Source organism: Rhamphochromis sp. 'chilingali' (genome assembly GCF_963969265.1).
Source record: "Rhamphochromis sp. 'chilingali' genome assembly, chromosome: 1".
Classification (NCBI taxonomy): Eukaryota; Metazoa; Chordata; class Actinopteri; order Cichliformes; family Cichlidae; genus Rhamphochromis; species Rhamphochromis sp. 'chilingali'.
The window spans coordinates 70596626-70619311 of NC_137929.1; the positions used below are offsets into that span (position 1 = coordinate 70596626).

General features: G+C 43.4%; 1 protein-coding gene across 1 annotated transcript; it reads right to left on the bottom strand.

Annotated features, from left to right (window-relative positions):
• Window positions 1-14156: 14156 nt before the first annotated feature.
• On the bottom strand, window positions 14157-17836 carry LOC308396363 (E3 ubiquitin-protein ligase TRIM21-like). The gene is made up of 2 exons (XM_080881592.1): window positions 17609-17836; window positions 14157-16039 (listed from the first exon to the last, which is right to left on the bottom strand). Exon 2 carries the CDS (start codon window positions 16028-16030, stop codon window positions 14381-14383), a length of 1650 nt encoding a protein of 549 aa, XP_080737718.1. The 5' UTR covers window positions 16031-16039; window positions 17609-17836; the 3' UTR covers window positions 14157-14380.
• Between the last annotated feature and the right edge of the window lie 4850 nt (window positions 17837-22686).

The window sequence follows — 22686 nt, forward strand, 5'->3', positions numbered from 1 at the left end:
TTTCAGCACTAAACGGATGTTTGTTCAAAGCTCATTTCAACCTGTTGAAGTCATGAATGAAAGTGCAGACTGAGAGTGGATCACATGATGTGTGTCATGTGACATGTTCAGTATTGTCACATGTCTAGATTGTCCCTGATATCATAACTGCTCAAACACTGATGATTATATTTGAAGAATTATTCCTGATGGCAGCAAAGTTTGATTGGAGCTCTCTGTCTGTGCTGATTTGTCGCCCTCTGGAGGTCAAAGCACAAACTGCATGATGTCACTGTAACCACCACAGTGACAGGAAATGATGCTAACGGCTGTCGTTAGGCTCACTGACAGCAGTGCTGATGTGTTCATGTCAAACACTGGATCAGGTCAGACTCCTTCATCCTTCTCCAGCATGAGGCCGCCCTCAGACCCACAGGAGCTCTGACCTTTGACCTCCTGACCCTATCCACTTCAGTCTCTTTGCATCTTTAAATGCAAATCCATCCAAACTGTAGCCGAGCACCAAAAGCTGGAAGTTGTTATATGAATGATGATCATAGCAGAGTTCCTGTTTCCAGCTCAGACGTGTTAAACGCTGCTGCTGTGCTACATTTGTCATTTCCTGCTTCCATGTCAAAGTGCTGAACTCATCTGATCACTTTAATGCAGTAAAGCAGGAGCTGTAAGTCTGACATTTATTTACTGTCATCACAAACACACACAGCTGGATCAGCACCCAGACAAAGGGCTGAAAAAATCAGCATTTGATTATTATTATTATTATTATTATTATTATTATTATTATTATTATTATATATCCTGTTTATGTGGATGCACTTTACTGATCACATGACTCTGAGGGATGTTTCCAGCACCTTGCTGAATCTGAGCCATGAAGATTTAAAGCAGCTCTGAAGGCAAAGCAGGTCTGAGCCTGTGTTAGCAAGCTGTACCTAATAAAGTGGCAGCAAGGACTCAGTCAGTTATGATCAGAGCCAGCAGGGGGCAGCACAGAGAGGCGAGGCGCTGTCAGAGAAGCAGGCTGACATCAGACTGGTCATATTCCATCATCTATACCTGAAATAATCATCAAACACATGCAGAGCAGAAACATGTGGAAACATCTGGAGCTCAGTCTCAGTTTGACCCCTCAGAGGTTTACCTCAGTCCTGCTCCTCTGCTTCCTGTTTACAGCGCACATCATGCTGTGTACTGAGAGTCATGTGGTCAAAGTGAGGCCCTGGTACTCTGACAGAGAGCTAGCACAGTCATCCTAATGTATATCATCACTACCAGAGAGCATTCAGCTTTCACAGCAGCCAACATCCTGTCACACTGAGCATGTGCAAACACAGCAGCCAACATCCTGTCACACTGAGCATGTGCAAACACAGCTCTCAGCCTCCATCACTCACAAGCTCCAGCCTCCACTTAAAAGCCCAGAACAAAGCTTGTGACCAACACAGCGCAGACAGAGGTGATGTCCACACTCTGTTTCTGGGTGGGAAACTCACCTGTGGGCGTGGCTGTTCCTCCCCTACAATCTCTGATGTCACAGCTGCTAAATTAGACTGAAGCCAGACTCAAACAGAAAACAGCCTCAGAGACTCAGAGAGAGCGCTGCTCCATCTCTGGACCGTAATATATATTCCACCACTATGCTGCAATGCATCTTGGGATAGGGTGGGCCTACCTGTCCTTCAAATCCAGGGAGAAGGAGGACACATTTGTGGGAGCCTGGGAGTCTGGACGGCATTCGTGGCCTCGCTGTGATGTCATGGACCTTCAGAGGAAGCAGAGGCTGAATTGAAACACACCTGCTGACTTCCTGTGTTCTGCTCTGACAGCTGCCATGTGTCACAGTGTGGATAATAAAGCCATCAAACTTGACTCAGCTCCAGTAACACCATCAGTGTTTGATGTCCACAGGATTCATCAGCTTTAACCACGATAGAAGCAGGAAGTTAAGATGAACCATGTTGTGGCTGAAGGACAAAGCTGAAACATACAGATGTGTACAGATGTGTGGAAAACTAAGCAGCAGCCATGTTTGGAGGCTCACTGAAGTCCTCCCAGCTGACAGTAGAAAAGTCTGATTTTTACTGTGAAAGCCACAAACATGTTTAATGAATCATTTTTAGAACTTAGAGAAACTGTTCATGTCCAAGATCTTTCCAAACACCAAATCTATACAAGCTTTACATGAAATGAAGCAAAAGTAAACTCAGGTATTATCTGTACAAATACTTTAAAGTGTTCCAACAACAATCAGGTGCATATACAATAAGGCAAGGCAAAGCAAGTTTATTTATATAGCACAATTCAACAACAAGGTGATTCAAAGTGCTTTACAGAGACATTAAAAAACAAAAACAAATAAAAAGCACGATTTAAAATTGATTTAAAAAAACAGTAGATAAAAATCAGAACAGTAGATAAAATCAGTAGTTAAAATTTAAATTTAAAATTTAAGCTTAAAAGTGCGGATTTGCTGTTTTATTCAAATGCAGCTGAGAACAGGTGAGTCTTCAACCTGGATTTAAATAAACTGAGTGTTTCAGCTGATCTGAGGCTTTCTGGGAGTTTGTTCCAGATATAAATGGCCTGTATTTGTATAGCGCTTTTCTAGTCCCTAAGAACCCCAAAGCGCTTTACACAACCTGTCATCCACCCATTCACACACCCATTCACACACTGGTGATGGCAGCTACATTGTAGCCACAGCCGCCCTGGGACGCACTGACAGAGGCGAGGCTGCCGGACACTGGCGCCACCGGGCCCTCGGTGGAGCATAAAGGAGCATAAAAGCTTAATGCAGCTTCTCCGTGTCTGGTTCTGACTCTGGGAACTGATAAAAGACCGGATCCAGATGACCTGAGGGATCTGGAAGGTTCATACTGGGTCAGGAGGTCATTGATGTATTTTGGTCCTAAACCATTCAGAGCTTTATAGACCAGCATCAGAACTTTAAAGTCTATCCTCTGACGGACAGGCAGCCAGTGTAAAGACCTCAGAGCTGGACTGATGTGGTCCACTTTTTTGGTCTTAGTGAGGACTCGAGCAGCAGAGTTCTGAATGAGCTGTAGTTGTCTGACTGATTTTTTAGGTAGACCTGTAAAGATGCTGTTACAGTAATCAAGCCTACTAAAGATGAATGCATGGACTAGTTTTTCCAGGTCCTGTTGAGACATCAGATCTTTTATCCTTGATATATTCTTGAGGTGATAGTAAGCTGACTTTGTTATTGTCTTAATGTGTTTTTCTAAGTTTAGGTCTGCATCCATCACTACACCCAAATTTCTCGCCTGGTTTGTGGTTTTTAGATGTATAGATTGAAGTTCTCTGGTGACCTGTAATCGTTTTTCTTTGGCGCCAAAGACTATTACCTCAGTTTTGTTTTTGTTTAGCTGGAGAAAATTGTGGCACAACCAGTCATTGATTTCCTCAATGCATTTACCAAGAGCCTGTACAGGGCCTCGGTCTCCTGGTGACATTGTGATATATATTTGTGTGTCATCTGCATAGCTGTGATAGTTTATTTTGTTGTTCTTTATAATCTGTGCCAGTGGGAGCATGTAGATGTTAAACAGAAGGGGTCCCAAGATGGAACCTTGGGGAACTCCACATGTGATACTTGTCTGCTCGGATGTGAAGTTACCTATTGATACAAAGTATTTCCTGTTTTCTACGTATGTTTTGAACCAGTTTAGTACAGTTCCTGAAAGACCTGTCCAGTTCTCCAGTCGTTTGAGTAATATGTTGTGGTCAACTGTATCAAATGCTGCACTGAGATCCAGTAAAACTAGGACTGACATTTTTCCACTGTCTGTATTCAGACATATGTCATTAAACACTTTGGTCAGAGCGGTTTCAGTGCTGTGGTTCTGTCTAAAACCTGACTGGAAGGCATCGTAGCAGTTATTCTGTGTTAAGAAGTAACTGAGCTGTTGAGAAACTGCTTTTTCAATGATCTTACTTAAAAACGGGAGATTTGAGATCGGCCTGTAGTTGTTCATTTGTGTCTTGTCAAGATTGTCCTTTTTCAGTATAGGTTTGATTACAGCAGTTTTTAGTGATTCTGGAAACACCTGATATTAAAGAAAAGTTGACGATCTGTAACAGGTCTGACTCTAAAGTCTTTGAGACCTTTTTGAAAAAACTTGTTGGCAGGACATCTAAACAGCAGGAGGAGGAGTTCAGTTGACCTAAGATGTCCTCCAGGTCTTTGCTGTTAATAGGTTGAAACTGTTTCATGGTGTTTAAACAGTTTTTTGGTGGACACAGTACATATCCTGGATCTGCTGTTGATGTACCAATTGCTTGTCTAATCTTTTGGATTTTTTCAGTGAAGAATTTGGCAAAGTCATTGCAGGCCATGGTCGAATGAAGTTCAGCTGCCACTGACACAGGAGGGTTTGTTAGCCTGTCAACTGTAGAAAATAAGACCTGAGCATTATGGCTGTTTTTAGTGATGATGTCAGAGAAGTAGGACCTTCTTGCACTCCTCAGTTGTAAATTATAATTGTGAAGTTTCTCTTTATAAATGTCATAATGAACCTGGAGGTTTGTTTTTCTCCATCTGCGCTCAGCTTTCCTACACTCTCTTTTTTCATTTTTCACCAGTGTGGAGTTTCTCCATGGAGACTTTTTCCTTCCAGAGATAACCTTCACCTTAATGGGAGCAATAGTGTCCATTACATTTAACATGTTAGCATTGAAGCTATTGACGAGCTCATTGACTGACCCTCTGGGCAGGTCAGGTGTTAATGGGAAGACCTGGTTAAAAATTGCACTACTGTGTTCAGTTATACACCGTTTTGTGATCACTGTTGTTGATATATTTGTGTGGGCTGAGATTTTACTTTCAAAGAAAACACAGTAATGATCAGACAGGCCCACATCAGACACAGTAATGTTTGAAATGCTCAGGCCTTTGGAGATCAGTAGGTCAAGAGTGTGTCCTCTATTATGTGTGGCCTCTGTTACATGCTGAGTCAGCCCAAAGTTGCCCAGAGTGTTACTCAGGTCTTTAGTCCCTTTGTCCTGAGGGTTGTCCACATGGATGTTAAAATCCCCAGCAATAATTACACAGTCAAAATCAACACAGATCACAGACAGCAGTTCACTGAGGTCATTAAAAAAGTCTGTGCAGTATTTGGGAGGCCTGTAAACATTAAGAAACACAACTTTGGATGGGGCCTTCAGCTGTAAAGCCACATATTCAAAAGACTGAAAACTTCCAGGAGATAGCTGCTTACATTGAAATGATTCATTAAATAAGACAGCAACCCCCCCCTCCTCTCCTGCTCGCCCTGACCTCACTGATAAAACTGTAGTTAGGAGGGGTCGTCTCGATGAGAACAGCTCCACTGTTACTTTGGTCCAACCAAGTTTCAGTTAAAAACATAAAATCAAGGCTGTGCTCAGTGATTAAATCATTAATTAAAAATGTTTTCCCAGCTAAAGATCTAACGTTTAATAAAGCCAACTTAAGTGTTTTAGAGGTATTACTTGTCCCCTCGTGTTTGGGAGCAGTCTGTGGCACACAAGGTATGTTTACTATGTTTAAAGATCTTTTAGAGTGCAGCTCTCTGTGTTTTGACCAGGCCACATGTCTCCTGTCACCTAAAAGTACAGAAATTTTAAAACCTTCTAGTAAACAGGGTCCCAGCTTCTCCTGGGAAAAGTCACCACTGCCATAATCCTCGCAGCCCGGACCCTCCACACATCAGACTGCGGAGACAGGGCATGAAGAGGAACTAAGGGGGGCGAGGCTGGGCAATGTGACTTCGATTGCTCTGTTGAGGGTGGGGCTCGGTGGCGAACCTTTGGCCGCTCTGGTGGGGGGTTTATGGGGGACAAAAAGGGATTGGGACGGGGGGTAGATCTGAGCCCAGCATTGACCCGCTCCATCATCTCTTCAGTGAATTTCAGGTGTGGGGAGGAGGGAGAAAGGGAGGGGGAGGAGGGTGATGGCCTGTCAGGGGTTTGGGGGACTGGGGAAGGTCGTGGTCCTGGTCGTTGGTGTTGTTGAGAGAGTTGGAGGCAAATAGGGACCCCTCTTCTTGCCTCAGATGTCTCTCCTTTCTGAGGCTCTTCCCGGGTGGGGGCAGATGGAGCTCCTCCTCAAGGTTTCTGCTGGGCTTTGTCTGTTCTTGGAGTACTGTTTGTTCCTCTTTATGAGATAACTCCTCGTTTATCTCAGCCTTGGCACCAAGCACAGATGGATGACGTATGGAATAAAACAAGTTGGAGGTGAACAGTTTCACCCCTGACTTGTTAAAATTAAATCCATTTGCTTTAAACAGATGCCTGCGTTGAGGATAAGGTAACTATAAAAATGTTGCTGTTTCTGTTAAGAACACTTTAGTCCTAATGATCTATAAGTGTCCAGAAGCTATCGCAGGTAAGCTCATACGGAAAAAAGAGAAAAAATCAGCATAAAAATCAATAAAAGAAGCAAAGCATTTAAAGAGCAAAGAGAGGAAGCCCTTAAGCACCTTCTTCGCTGCCGCATATTCTTTTCTTCTTCGTTGTATCTCCGGGGCATAATCAAGTACAAGTACTTAAATAAATAAATCATTAAATAATTAATTAAAACTGTCAATAATTATTTAAATGTGTTATTAATTAAATATGTCAATAATTAATCAAATGTGTCAATAATTAATTAATTACATGTGTTGTAAATGTTTATGTAATTAAATATGGTGTATTTAATTGATTCATTATGGCAGTCCTGGTGTTCATTACCTCGGGGATAAACTACATGTTTTATGGCAAATGTGAGATGAGCCTTTGTGGTGTTCTTGGTCAGCAGTGGTTTTATTCTTAGAACTCTCCCATGGAGGTGATTTTTGCCCAGACCTTAAATAAGGCCAATTGAGTTGTTCACAAAAATATGTCCCACATGTCTCTTTAGCCAGAAGAGTAAGTGTTCAAAGTCTTTTGTGAGTAATTCTGATTCTCTATGCAGATGTATTTGATTGTACAATCACTTTTGTGATACCATGCAGCTTTGTAAGAATTTGAGTACCTTTTTACCTTAATGTCTCGCACAGTGGCTCCTGGTAAATTACTTCAAAGCAAGGGCATACTGCTGCTACACAGGAAATGACCGCTCATAAACGAATAAAAAAACCATCTGTTACACTCACCTCTGACACTGAGAGTCACTGATTTCTGTAAAAGCATGTGTCCATCCTTGTTATCCAGGTAACTTCAGGCTCCACTCTGGGATTACTGTACGATGGAGGTGTTCACTTCTTACTGGGATAAATCGCCATGGTAACAGATGCTGTAGACCTAACCTGCTCTAGAGCTGGTTATGTTCCAGATTAGAGATCAGCGTGTAGTGACCAATCAACAGTGCCATCACTCATGGAGGATCCCTCAGAGCTTTCTATTATTTCTATTATCTCTACTTGAATATAGAGACCAACAGCTGTTACACTCACCTCTGACACTGAGAGTCACTGATTTCTGTAGCAGCATGTGTCACCATGGCCACTAAGTTGAAGGTCTTTCAGCTTCAGACTGAAGTCTTTAGTTCTCAGAGGATCTTCATTCATCTCTGTGGTCTCTGTGATCCTGGTCCTGTAAGAGATGCTGGTGTTCATTGTTCTGATACACATGGACCGTCATGTTTTGGTGTTTCCACTCCACTTTGACGTCCTGAGGAACATCATCTTCTTCATTAATTTTAAAGGGCAGCAGGACAGACTTCTCCCCCTGTGCCACCTCCACCATCTCCACTGGGTAATCTGAGAACAGAACAATAAGACAGATGTCAGTGAGGTTGATCCTCCATCATCTCCCCTGCTGTGTAACCAGTAGGTCTTAATCCTGTTTTCATGGTCACACTCAGGTCTCTGCTTCTCCGTATTTCTGTTCCTTTAACAAAACTGTTCTAACATCTCAGGTATACCTGGACTAAAACCTCAAACACTGCAAGCTCTGTAACTCAATCACTGAAGAAACATTCTGAGCTCTTCATATACCAACAGATCCTCATATCAGAGGCTTGTTCTCACCGTCCTCTGTCTGCTTCTCCTGATATTTATGAGAAAAATTTAAAAGTTTCAGTTTAAAAAGATGTTTTTTTTAGAGTTAACTTTGTAATAACCACCCAGAACATGTTCATTTGATATAAAGCCTATGTAAGCAGGTGGGTGGATGGAGGTGGTGTAAACAATCACTGAGTGTCTTTGAACTCTCTCACTTTCACTTTCACTGGCTGCTTGGTTCACTATAGAAACGACTGAGGTTTGAGTTCAAACTAGAGATGGCACGATACCACTTTTTTATGTCCGATACCGATATCATAAATTTGGATATCGGCCGATACCGATATGAATCCGATATAGTGTTTTTAATCAATAAAACTGTTTTGTTTTTTTGTTTTTATATCTTGCTGCATTTTGTATAAGTACATACTCAAGTTCAAGCAAAAAACAAACAAACCCTAAAGACCTATTCTGGTATTTTAAAGAGTAAGCAACCTAACTAATAGGGTTGCAAGCTCCCAAAAAAAAAGGGAACCACCCCTCACCCTCCACCTCATGATGCTTAATCGACGTAATCAACTTTATATTGATGCAGTGTGGAAAAAAAAATGCACAGAAATCAATTATTTTTCAAGAATAATTAAATAGATTCAACATCTTTCTTCAACAGAACTGCAGACTGCACAGATGGTACCTTCCCAAAGGAAGAATTACTATAGCTTACTAGGGTATATTAGACTTAACAGTCACTATATACAGTAATGGACTTCTATACATTTTACATCAGATTAAAATTTTGGGTGTAAGATTCAGATAATTATTTATTAAAAGCTCGACATTTTAAATGAGAATAAGAAAGAAAAGTATGTCTTTGTGCCCCCTTTTCCCTGTTCATGCCCTATCGGCCCCCCTGGCTAAACTTTGCTAGATCCGCCCCTGCACAGTTACCAGCCGTCAGCTGTAGAAAAAGATCCTCGAGTAGAAAGTAATATTAAATAAATTCTAACAACAGCTTATCAAGCTTAAACGTGCTGCTGTTGTTCAGCCGCTGGTTTCCTCTTTCTGGTGCAAAGTGGGCCAAAAACAAACAAGAGAGACGGACTGGCGACAGAAAAGCCGATCAGCTGATCATTGATCAGTTTAACGATTAAAGTAGTAGCAGGAGAGGGAGGGAGGCAGTTGCTCCTTATATCGGTTGTTAAGTTTAAAGTTTACAAACATTCAGAGATGAACTTACACACTTGCTTTACTTCTCTCTTCTTCTTTGGCTCTCGGAGGAGGCGGACGCACTTTTCCTCCTCTCCCTTATCTTCCCTGCTTAGCCTCTTGTGTCCTTGTCTTGTGTTTTTTATTATTTTTCCCTGGAACACTCTCTCACAGTCTGTTCTCTAAAACCTAAAAGAGGAATTATGGATTGGATCAACTGGTCCCTAAATGCAACTGACACCCCTTTCTCAACAAGAAGTCTGGGCTTGGGTGAGCCTGAGTGCTGAAGATATCTACCTATTCGGAACCATGGTAACAGGGTTCTGGCTGATCGGAGCTGGCTTGGCCCTGACTTATCGAAGAATTAAGAAAATGGAACCGGCTGTTCAAACCCCCACAAGGCTGCCCGCTGGGATTGGAATGATGGGAGAGGCGTGAGTTTCTCAAAATGGGCTCATTGAGTGCAGCATGGATAAGATCTTGGAGAGGCTACGGCTGCTGTGAATACTCAGAATAAGATCTCTGACTGCAGACTGGATACATCTCGGAAGGGCTCGCTCAGAATAAAGTCTCTGGGCGCAAATTGGATGACATCTCGGGGAGGCACACTGCCGTGAGTTCTCAGAAATTGACTCCTTGAGCACAAGAAATGACAACATCACAGAACGCAAGTATGGCGAAGCTCGCGGCTCTCCAACGGGAGATTGAGAGACCAGTGTTGGACTGTAGAACTGCTTTGAAATTCATATGAGCTGTTCGCACTAAAGTAAAAAGCACCATCACTTCATGCGGATACCCCTTTGGCGCCAGCTGCAAGGCCAGAGCTGAACAACAACACCCTGATAACAACTGTGTTGAGTCTCTTCCTTCCCATTCCATGCAAGGCCACCTGGGTTGGCTGGAAGACTGTTTACTTAGCCTGGCAGGGCGAAGGACACTGTCTCAGCTGAACTATGGACACGCACACACATACATATACTGATAAGCACTCACTGACGCATCACCCGCCCTACCCCGGATCCAACGCCACCTCCAACGCTTACCTCCCCTCTGATGTGGACATCGGGTCAGCTGGAGGTGCAGTCAAAGATTGCAGCGGTCCCAGATCAGATGTACACACTGGGACTCTTTCCCATGTTGCTTGTCTGTGTTTATTGTTCTATGGTGTGTTGATATCTGTGCATTCCTGTATTATCCTTCTGTGTTACACATTTCGATGTTTTTTTTCCTCGCTACCTGGCCTGACCTGTCTCCCCAATGTGATGTTTGTGTATTGTATGTACGGTCGGCAAGGTCTGTCATCTCGGTTGTGGGCAAAAGACCTGCAACTGACAAATAAAGGCTATCTCATCATCATCAACTTCCTCGGAGATGAAATGCCGGTTTGGTAGCGAGTCTCCAAATGCTCAACCAGACCGCCGACAGGTCTTGCACGCTACAGCTGCTCTATCACGTGATGCATACTGCTCCGTCGTGCTACGGTTATGAGCCGAGTTACGCCATGTCGCAAGTTTTGTGAGGTGCTTTTTTTGATTATTTAATGGATCGGATTACATTTTTTTTTATTTCTCTCCGATATCCGATCCAGTAATTTAGGTCAGTATCGGACCGATACGTAATATCGGATCGGTCCATCTCTAGTTCAGACACCAGCAATCACTGCTGAGACGTCTCACTGTTTGAGTGTCACCGACCAGTCACTCGCTAAAGAATGAAATCTCCCATTAATACTGCCCGCTGAGCAGAGGTGGGTAGTAACGAGTTACATTTACTCCGTTACATTTACTTGAGTAAGTTTTTGAAAAAAATTTACTTTTAAAGTACCTTTTTTCCACGATACTTTTTACTTTTACTTGAGTACATTTGTGAAGAAGAAACTGTACTTTTACTCCGCTACATTTGGCAATATTTGACTCGTTACTTTTTTTTTTTAATAATTAATTTCACACATTGGATAATACTACTAATAAATTATGGATCATGCCGCCACTGGAGCTACCAGCAACTCTTTCACCAATCAGACGTAGCCATGCAGTCACATGACCAGATATAAAATGGCGGGCCGAGTAGCCCAAGCCTTTGCTGGGAGAAAGAAAGGAGGGAAACGAAGAGCTTTGGATGGATTGTGGGAAGACAACCAGCATAATTTAAATCAGTTAAACATTAGTCACAGAGTGCCGTTACCAGCAATACCTCCATGGATACTTCCTGATGCTAAAGTAGACTTAACATTGTTGGACAAGAAGAATAAGGATGAGGCATTTATTTGAAACTCTCATACAGTTCAGGCTTACATTGTCCAATATTATAGTTATGTTCAAATATATACAGACGCCTCAAAGAACACAGCCGGTCAAACCGGTGTAGCAGTTGTGGTCCCAGTTTTCGGGGGAAATAGGTAAAAGGATTAGTGATGGACTTTCTGTATACACTGGGGAAATGCTCGCAATATTATTAGCTGTTCAGTGGGTAGAAGACATGAGGCCGTTACATGCAGTCATTTGTTCAGATTCAAGTTCATCATCGGTCAGTCTACAGCACAGTCATTCAGAAGGTAGAGCAGATGTTTTAGCAGAAATTCAGCAGACACTTTTCCAAATACACCTGATGGGACTTGAGATTGACAGACCACGTGACTTTCGCGCATTGCTTTGTGGGTACCCGTGGCAACAAAATCAAAACACTGCATCAAGCGCTAGCATTTCCAGCACCAGTAATCATTAATTCTGTGGTTTTAATCCCTACTTACATTTTATTTGCCCCAAAAACAGTTCTGTACAAAACGACGGAGAACACGGCAGCTCCGTACAAAGACAGACGTGACAAAAAGGCAAAAATAAAGTAGGAGGAAAAACTCAAAGGAGTGAAAGTGTCAGAGCATACAGAGTGGAGTAAGGACATTAGCCTGCTGCACAACTTTCATCACGCACATATTTATTATTATATGGTCCTAAGTGTGAGTTCATACACTCACAAGATGTTTAGTAACTTCAGATCCCTGCAACAAGCCCAGGTCCAGTTTACTTTGGTGATTTGGACTATTCCATCTCACAGCTGTTGCTAATTTTTTTTCCTTTATCTCCTGTACAGGCCAACGCATCTATTTGTTGTTAGGTTGTAGTGTTACACATTTTCAGATCTAATAGAAATAAAATGAGTGTTTTTCATTCAATTATTGTCTTTATTTATAACTGGCATCATTGTTTCATTCTATTATAGAATCTTACAAGAAAGAGGCAAAATTGTATTCCATCAGCTTTATTAGCTGCTTCGTGAAAAACAAATCAACAATGCAACAAAAAAAAGAAAAAGGTTGCAAAACAACATACTGGAAAACAGTTATTCATGACTTGATTGCTTCAGTACAACACTTGGGCACATATATGCAAACGTTTAGTGGCTGTTTTGGTCTCGCTCTCTCTCTTAACCGATCAAATCTCTCTGTGGTAGCAGCTTTGAACTCGGTATGACCCAGGCTGATAGAGGGGCCAGTCTGGATCACATTCCTGCATTTTGTTTCTGGTTTTCCTACAAAACACAACAAACATTAGCCCGCAAAGCCACAGTGAACAAAGCAGCATAGCAACGAATTCAATTCAAATCAATATAAGACTTATTTGTAACCTACATCAACAATTATGTTGTGATAAATTACGTAACAACTACAACAGAAGACGTACGTTTGTGGAAATGCTTGGAGCAGACTAACATGTGAGCTGGAGTGTTCTGGGACGTTATATTTGGTCTTCCAATGGCTGCAATCCAGGCCATCCGTCGGCTTGAGACTGCCATGAACACTCAGAATAAGACCTCTGAGTGGAAATCAGATCACATCATGGCGAAGCTCACGGCTCTCCAACGGGAGATTGAAAGACCAGTGTCAGACTGTAGAACTGCTTTGAAATTCATATGAGCTGTTCGCACTAAAGTAAAAAGCACCATCACTTCATGCGGATACCCCTTTGGCACCAGCTGCGGTCGCAAGGCTGGAGCCGAACAAAAACACCCTGATAACGACTGTGTTTAGTCTGTTCCTTCCCATTCCATGCAAGGCCACCTGGGTTGGCTGGAAGACTGTTTACTTAGCCTGGCAGGGCGAAGGACACTGTCTCAGCTGAACTCTGGACACACACACACACACAGAGACATATATACACATGCAGATATACACTCATCCCCCCTCCAAACGCCTTCGACGTTTATTCCCCTCCGATGCTGACGGTGGATCAAGGAGACCAGCGCACAGGCTGCAGGCCTAGATGTACTGTCTAATTCGGCTGTCTCTCACCCTTTACCCACCCCTGTTACTTGTCATGTGTTTCTTTCGTGTATTAAGATTTTTTCATGTGCTGAGGTGTTTTTTTCTGTTCTCAAACTGATCTCCCTGTTGGAGCTCAGTCTGGGGGGAGTTGTTTTTTTCTCCTAATCTTTCCTCATGTGGTGCATTTTACATTGTTATACCTCTCTGACCTGTCTTCCCCATGTGATGTTTGTGTCATGTATGTATGGTCGGAGGGTAAGATGGCGCCGCCATTGCGTGCAATAGGTCGGCAGCCTTATGAAATTTCCCACTCGTGGGACTAATAAAGGTATCTTATCTTATCTTATCTTCAGCATCGTCTTCATGCTGTGACTGCAGCCGTTCAACTCTGTTTGTCTTTAACCCAAATCATCACAACATGCAAATATAATCATCAAAATGATGTGACTGGAAGGATGCAGCAGTCTGTGCTCCACCTTTCTCCTCCACACCTGCAGGTGGAGAACATGGATGCATGAATCTCTACAGAGTTCTTTGAATATTATCCGTCTCATCAGTTTTCAGTGAACAAAACTCCTCACAGAGCCAAAATAAGCAGTTTGTATCCAACATAACTCAGCTGGACTCTGATGCTCCGTATAACAGCCACACATGAGTCTGGATTCACTCAAAGCATTGAACAAACTTTATTGGAAATAAAGCTTTTGGACATTTGTTCTCTGATATTTGCTCTTCAGCTCGAGTCTCCATCAGTGGGAACATTTCCTGATTCAACTTTTCTTCTGTTCAAATCAAACTCCATGAGAATCAAAGTGTGAATCAGAGTCCTGATGATCAGATTCTATAGAAACATGGAGACTGTAGAGGATTTACACTCAATATGTTCATTTGTTCCCTTCAAGAAAAATCAATCATTCATCCAATAAAATCAGTCGTTGATCAGTTTGACAGGACAGATGATCAGAGGTGCAGAGTTTTTACCTCCATAATTTAGACTGGGACAGAAGAATGGGTGGAGTTTGTGAGTGAAGGAGCAGCCAGTAAAGGAGTAGATCAGAGCTGCAGCACCTACATCATAAAAGGAGACCAGACCCTCCTCATAATCCACAAACACCCCCACCTTCTCAGGACCAGGATGAAGACAGAGACGGACTGAAGGACCAGCAAGAGCTTGGTACTCATTTCCATTTCTCAGCCACACAGTCCAGAAACCATCCTGAGGACTCGCTGTGATTCGTCCCTTCCTGTTGATCGACTCTGTGGCCACTCCTAAATCCCACTCAGTCTTTCCTTTAACCTGAACCTCAAAGTAAAATCTGCCTGAAGAGAAACTCTGCTCTCCTAAAACATCAACACACAGAGAAAATCTCTCTGGGTTGTCTGGAAGTTTCTTCCTCACATCACTATCATACACTTGTTTTCCATCATCAGACAGGATGAGATAAGGATTTGCTGTATCAGGATCCAGAGTCACATCCACCTCATGCTGCTGCACCCTCTGCAGCTCAGCCTCTAACAGCTTCTTCTTCATGGGTTTCCAGACTGTCTCCTCCAGCTGAGCCACAGCTCTCCCCACAGTCCCCTCATATGATGGTGGATGAACTCTGACCTCTGTCCAGTCCTTGCTGGGTGGAGCAGCTTTCAGGGAGGAGAAGCTTTGGAGGAGGTGGAGGTGGTCTTCAGAGCGTGAGAGCTGCTCCACCTCAGAGCTTCTCTCCATCAGCTCAGAGATTTCCTGTTCCAGATCTTTGATGAGACCTTCAGCCTGTTTCTCTGTAGCTTCCTGTTTGTCTTCGATCTCCTTCATGAGCTCCTTCAGGCGTCTCTCAACAGACTCCATCAGAGCCGTGAGGACCTGAACACCTTCTGCTTTCTGTCTGTCTGCAGCATCTTTACTCATCTTCACCGACTCTGTGATCTCCTGAATCTTCAGTCGTCTCTTCTGGATCATCTGCTGAATCTCAGCCTCTGTCTTCTCCAGCTCTGCCTTCTTTCCTTCATATTCTTCTCTCAGAGGAACAAACTCGTGGTTCTTGTGGTCTAAAACAGAGCAGAGCGTGCAGACACATGTCTGGTCGGTCTTACAGAACAGCTCCAGGAGTTTATCGTGCTTCGTGCACATCCTGCCTTCCAGGTTCTCCACAGCATCAACCAGCTGATGTCTTTTCAGACGTTTCAGTGTCAGATGAGGCTCCAGGTGAGTGTGACAGTAGGAGGTCTGACACACCAGGCAGGACTTCAGGGCCTTCAGTCTGGTTCCAGTGCAGACGTCACAGGGAACTTCTCCTGGTTTGGCAGCTTGTTGCTCTGAGCTGCTGCTGCTGGCTTTCTGCTGAGCTTCACGTCTGAACTGAGCAACCATCTCAGAGAACAAAGTGTTGATCTTCAGCTGAGGTCGAGTGTAGAAAGTCTCTTTACACATGGGACACTGACAGCTCTGATTCATGTCCCAGTGCTGACTGATGCAGGTTTTGCAGAAGTTGTGTCCACATGGTGTAGAGACTGGATCAGTGAACACATCCAGACAGATGGAGCACAGAAACTGATCTTCAGATCGCAGATTGCTGGCAGCAGACATGTCTGCACTCTGAGGGAGAAAGAAGAGAAACATTTGATTCAAAATTCACTTTAAATTTCATTTTACAAAGAGAGAAACAAGCGTCAGTAGTCTGAGGAGCTTGGAGAGAAAAGCGTCTGGACTTCTTTGAGTTTCTTGAAGACGTTTCATCAGAGAAGCTTCTTCAGTTCTCAGAGTAACTGGTGGAGACCCAGCAACACACTCAGACACAAACTGGTTCATCCAAACACAAACCTAACATCGTAGTGTCTGCTGTACAGTGCAGCGTCCAGATGGACAGGATCAACGTTTGGGGATGAAGATAAATACAGTCGTTACAAAGATGTGAAATTGTTTCTCTGTTTTACAGAAGGTCCAAGATTCATCCAGATCATTTGTATACTTGAATAAATCAGTTTGTTGGATATTTTCCATCAATCACTGTGAAGTAAACTTCGACCTTGTTGGTGACTGAATACTTCTTATTGTACGTCCAGATCAACGAGCCATTAATATTAAACAGTGACTGTTCCAGTAGAGCTGACAGTGAGGAGGACGATGAATCACAAACCTCAGAAATGTGTTATTAACTGTTGATCCAGTATTTTAATGGCATTGATGAGAACATGTTTATTCAGAGGTGTCTGTATATTTGGTCCATTTGTGCCTCAGTAAAAACTGTCCTGTTTTCTCTCACAGATACTGGAACATCCTCACAAACTCAGGATGTGGAAGAAGATGAACTTTCCCAGTCACTCGCTGGGATACATCATTCATGTTATTCTGGATCCTCAGAAAACATTGATTTATTTTTGTGTTTCACATATTTGTTTCTCCAAATCAAAGATTGATGTTAGTAGAGAAGAAGCCACCATGATAAAGCCTGTGTGTGAAAACGAGATCAGTGGATTTGATCAAAATCCCATTTAAGGAGGAATTCTGTCCTCCAGTTTGTTTAAATAAGCTTTGGGATTAAACAGCATCATCTATGTTTGTGTCTGATGACATGTTTGATCCAGGTCAGCTTGAATATCACAGCTGATGTGTGGAACTCTGACATGTTTAAAGCCTGATTATCAGGATGATTCAAACACATCTGTCTAAATAATGAGATTCATGTTTCCACACAAAGTTATAAAGTGCAGCATCGACTGTTTTCTGAATGATTGAGGATCATCTGTGACTCTTACAGGATACACTAAGTCAGATAATCTTTGTAAAATGTGTGAATGACTTTTTGAAGTACTGACCAAAATCTGCTGGTTTACAGTATCAAAGGCTTTATATCAATAAAGAATAAATAGGTGTTTTCACGTCTGTAATCCTTATGATCAATCAGATCCAGAATCAATCTAAGAGGAACAGGAAGTGATGAATAACCAGGAAGTGTGGAGTCAGTCTGAAGTCCAGAGCACAGCCTGAGTCCACAGTCCTGAGCAGAACCACAGTGAGACTGAAGCAGCAGCTTGATGCTCCTACAGTGGATCTGTGGTTACATGAGCAGCTTTCTATGGATCCAGTGTGACTGTGATGAGTCCTGATGAAGTGAACAGAGTGAAGATTTGTGTAGAAGCAGGAAGTGTGATCAGCTGCACTCACCACTGTTGCTGAGAGGAACCTGATGGACTCCAGTGAATCTTCTTTTAGAGACAAACAGGACTCGACTGCAGCTCTGCTGCTGCTCTCTCACACTTTCACTTCTGCAAAATGACGTTGGGCTTCTTGTTTTTCAGCTGTTGCTCCGCCTCTTCCTGCCTCTCCCTTTACAGGAATCAGCCGGTCTGTACTCAGTGACTGTGTGCAGCGGGTGGAGGAGTGAGGAGTGGTGTGTGGGTTCACACAGTAATGACGGCCTCAGGTGATCAGGAGAAACTCACCTGGATTTCCTTTTTCCACAGCAGACTGAGAGCTTCAGGTGGACCCTGAAGGAGGTCTCAGACGCAGGTGGTAAAAGTACACAGTGTGTACTGAAGTAGAAGTACTACTGTTAAAAATACTCCAAGTACTAATTCAACTTCTTTACTCAAGTAAAAGTAAAAAGTACTGGCTGTGAAATGAGAGTAAAAAGAGCTGATTGAAGAACATTTCTAACACGTGTTTATACAAAGCTAACTGAACCATGTGCTGCATCAACGTGATAATAAAATAATATTATTCACTTTGTTTCTAATAAATATTCCCAGCTTGAATCAGACAAGTTGAACATGAGCAGAGAAAAAGAAGCAAATCCAAATATTCCTGTGTTCAGTTTTCTCCATTTACAGGCCGACTGTGCCTCTAAACAGGAACATGAGCAGGAAGAGGCTGAAGTGGATTCAGCAGGTGGAGGATGCCTAACATCAGCTGGAAAGATTTACCGTGACGTTTGTTTGCTGTTTTCGCCTCGTGCACGAGAACATCACCAAATAAACTCCAGACAGTTTTTAATATTTCATTGTTCAAGAGCAAAAAGACTGACGGACTGTGTTTAAGGCCACCTCACAAATGTCACACATGAAATATTCAGTGTTTATTTGCTGGTTTGTTGGCAGCAGCTCCTTAAAGTCTGTCACACATCTGTTTGACCGTCTCCAGTTAATCTGAGACACCAGTTAATCTGCAACAGCAGCATCAGGCGGCTCAGCTGATCTCTGGTGTGTAGCTGCTGTGCTGCGCTCCCATTCCTCAGTGAAAGCAACAGCAGAACAAAAACTCTCTCCATCCACATGTTTGAAAAGAAAGCTTTTAAACAGATGGACACACTCAGTAAAGGACAAAGAAAGAAGTAAGAAAAAATTAGAGTAAAGAGTAAAAGCAGGAGCAACTGAAACAGGCTGCATGCTAGCTGCCGCATGCTAGCTGACGCATGAGCACTAGAACTGTTCAACTTCATTGTTATGATTTTAGCACCGAGTTACATGAAATCCTGCATCAAAAAGAACAACACAGCGATCACAGACATGTTTCTGCCAACAAACCAACATTAACCCAGAAAAGCCTCTAAAACAACCTGCTGTGGTTTGGAGTAGAGATTCCTGAATTTACCAGGTGCACCTGAAGGCAGCACAATTTAAACCGTAAATAATGATGTAGGTGCGCAAATCCTTTTCAAGCGTAACACCATCAAATGAGCCGGCTTACGTTTGTTGCGCTTCTACACTAAGTTCTACGCCAGCGTTTCTTCAACGTTTCTTCATTGGTGATTTTTGTTCCACAAACCAAAAGAACAAAGATTCAACCTTTAATATATTTTCATGTGTGTTTCAAGCACTGTGACATATCACACACACACATGCTGAGTGTGTCACTGATAAAGCTGTGACACAGCAGCTCACTCAGTCCAGTCCAGGTAACAGACTCACCTGTTAGCAGCAGCTCTGCCCTCACAGAGCTCAGCTGCTTATTTCAGTCAGCAGGAAACATTAATATTATGGACTACAGCCGTCTGTCAGGGCCGTTCAAGGACACAACGTCACACACAGGTTTAAACTGTTAGACTCATGAATACCCACAACGTTCGATGCACATTTATCTTTAACAGGAGCAAACGGCCTGATCAGATAATATAAGAACTCATAAAAGCTCATTTATGTAAATCTCTGCTTGGACCAGTGAAACAGTCTCACACTGATTAAACACCATCACTACTTCAGTAATGACAGAGGGGCGTAGGCGTGCTCGTGGGACAGCTTCCTCCAGCTGTGGAAACCAGATGTGGAAGCAGACTCCCTGATGTTGCAGTCCAACACCAGTGTGAGCAGAGAGGACTCAGCTGCTGGGCGGAGCTTATCTTCCTGTCCTGTTCAAATCCAGCATGAAACTCTTCTTATGTTCCCTCTTCAGTCTGATCCTGTCTAACAAACATCACTGTTCACCTCCTCCTCCCTCTGTGACTCCTTCATGTCCACTTTACTCCTCAGTAAGTCTCCACAGCTCCAAGCCAGCTCTGCATTCAGAGTTAGTCCACGTTCTCACCTCCATCTTCAACCTTTCCTCAGCCAGAGTGTTGTGTCTGTGCTTCCACAGGCCCCGCTGGTTTACAAACTTGTTCCTGTTAACGGAAACAAGACGAACAGCTTTTACTTGCTAGCAAGGGAGGACCGCTCGGTGTGTCAGGAAAGCACTGAATCCACCCACAGACGACCTTTTACTGAACACAGTTACAGTACACACAAGCACCACCCATTGTAACCCCCTATGGTCAACAAACATAAGGCCCTATGTGTGTGTGTGTGTTTGGGGTGCGTTTGTGTGACCTCCTGCCCACAAAGGATGATAAAGCAGGAAGCTTACTAAGCAGCAAACAGAGCCCTCACATAGATGTGCCTATAACAAAACACTGCAGCCTCCCCACCAACAAACTGGCTGGAGAGGTGGTCAGAGACAAAGGAACGTCTTTGATCAGGCTGCTTGAACCAAGACTTACAAACTTAAGTAACACAATGACAACATTTAACAATTTGACTCCCACACAGAGCACTATCCCCACATGCTTCAAGACCACGACCATCATGCCCCTCCCCAAGAAAAGCCCAGCCACTAAACGCCTGCAGACCAGTCGCACTGACTCCCATCATTGCAAAGTGCTTTGAGAGAGCGGTGCTGGCCTACATCCAGAGCAACATCCCAGACACTCTGGACCCCCTGCAGTCTGCCTACCGGCCCAATAGGTCCACGTCAGACGCCATCGCTGCTGCCCCTCACTACTCCCTCTCCCACCTGGAAAACAAAGACCTCAGGGTGCTTTTTGTTGATTATAGCTCCGCCTTCAATACAGTCGTCCCTCACAAACTCATTCACAAGATCCTCAGCAGCTTCTACAGCTGCACTGTGGAGAGCACACTGACCAGCTGCATCACTGCATGGTACGGCAGCACTACTGCTATGGACCAAACGCCTGCAGAGAAGATGATCAGGACCCCGCTGCCCTCTGCATCCACCATCGCAGAGTCCAGAGGAGAGCTGCCTCCATCCTCAAAGACCCCACATCCCCCCAACACGGCTGTTCACACTTCTACCCTCAGAACGAAGGTTCAGAAGTTCAAAATCCAGAACATCCAGACTCAACAACTCCTTCTTCCCACTGCTGTCAGACTCTTGGACAGCTGACCTGTTTTAACAGTAATGTTTGCACATCAGGTCATCTTTCATATCAAGCTCATAGATCCTTTGCACATACATCTACCTCACACTTACATTTAGTCTCCACTCATTTATTCATAGTATTTGTATTTTATCTTGTTCTATTTGTATTTATTAGCGTGCATCTGTGTGTGGACAGCAAAGAAAGAGTTTCATTGCACAGAGAAATGCTTTTCTGAGAAGCTTCTTCAGTTCTAAGGGTCAATGGTGGGCCCCACCATTGACCCTTAGAACTGAAGAAGCTTCTCGGATGAGAGGTGAAACGTCTTCAAGCAACTTAAGAAGTCCAGACGCTTTTCTTTCCAAGCTCCTTAGACTACGATGACCTGGATGACTGAACCTTCACAGACACGATGGAAGCTGAGGATCACATGATGGAGTTAGTTGTCAATCAGAGTGACTGACAGGAAGTGTGGGTGTGGCCTCAGGGCCTCCATCATGGCTCGTTCCTGCTCTGATTGGAGCTCTGAGGTCAGAGGGGTGTTTCATGATGTTTTGTCTGATTCAATTCAATTCAATTTTATTTATATAGCGCCAAATCACAACAAAAGTCGCCTCAAGGCGCTTCATAGATACAGAGAAAAACCCAACAATCATATGACCCCCTATGAGCAGCACTTTGGCGACAGTGGGAAGGAAAAACTCCCTTTTAACAGGAAGAAACCTCCGGCAGAACCAAGCTCAGGGAGGGGCGGGGCCATCTGCTGCGACCGGTTGGGGTGAGAGAAGGAGGACAGGATAAAGACACGCTGTGGAAGAGAGACAGAGGTTAATAACAGATATGATTCAATGCAGAGAGGTCTGTTAACACATAGTGAGTGAGAAAGGTGACTGGAAAGGAAAAACTCAATGCATCATGGGAATCCCCCGGCAGCCTACATCTATTGCAGCATAACTAAGGGAGGATTCAGGGTCACCTGGTCCAGCCCTAACTATATGCTTTAGCAAAAAGGAAAGTTTGAAGCCTAATCTTGAAAGTAGAGATAGTGTCTGTCTCCTGAATCCAAACTGGAAGCTGGTTCCACAGAAGAGGGGCCTGAAAACTGAAGGCTCTGTCTCCCATTCTACTTTTAAATACTCTAGGAACAACAAGTAGGCCTGCAGAGCGAGAGCGAAGTGCTCTAATAGGGTGATATGGTACTACAAGGTCATTAAGATAAGATGGGGCCTGATTATTTAAGACCTTGTATGTGAGGAGCAGGATTTTGAATTCAATTCTGGATTTAACAGGAAGCCAATGAAGGGAAGCCAAAACAGGAGAAATCTGCTCTCTCTTTCTAGTCCCTGTCAGGACTCTTGCTGCAGCATTTTGGATCAGCTGAAGGCTTTTCAGAGAGTTTTTAGGACATCCTGATAATAATGAATTACAGTCGTCCAGCCTGGAAGTAATAAATGCATGAACTAGTTTTTCAGCGTCACTCTGAGACAGGATATTTCTAATTTTAGAGATGTTGTGCAAATGGAAGAACGCAGTCTTACATATTTGTTTAATATGTGCGTTGAAGGACATGTCCTGGTCAAAAATGACTCCAAGGTTCCTCACAGCGTTACTGGAG

What these genes read in the sequence shown, in the direction of transcription:
- LOC308396363 (XM_080881592.1), bottom strand. Translation starts at nt 16,030, where the DNA reads ATGTCTGCTGCCAGCAATCTGCGATCTGAAGATCAGTTTCTGTGCTCC.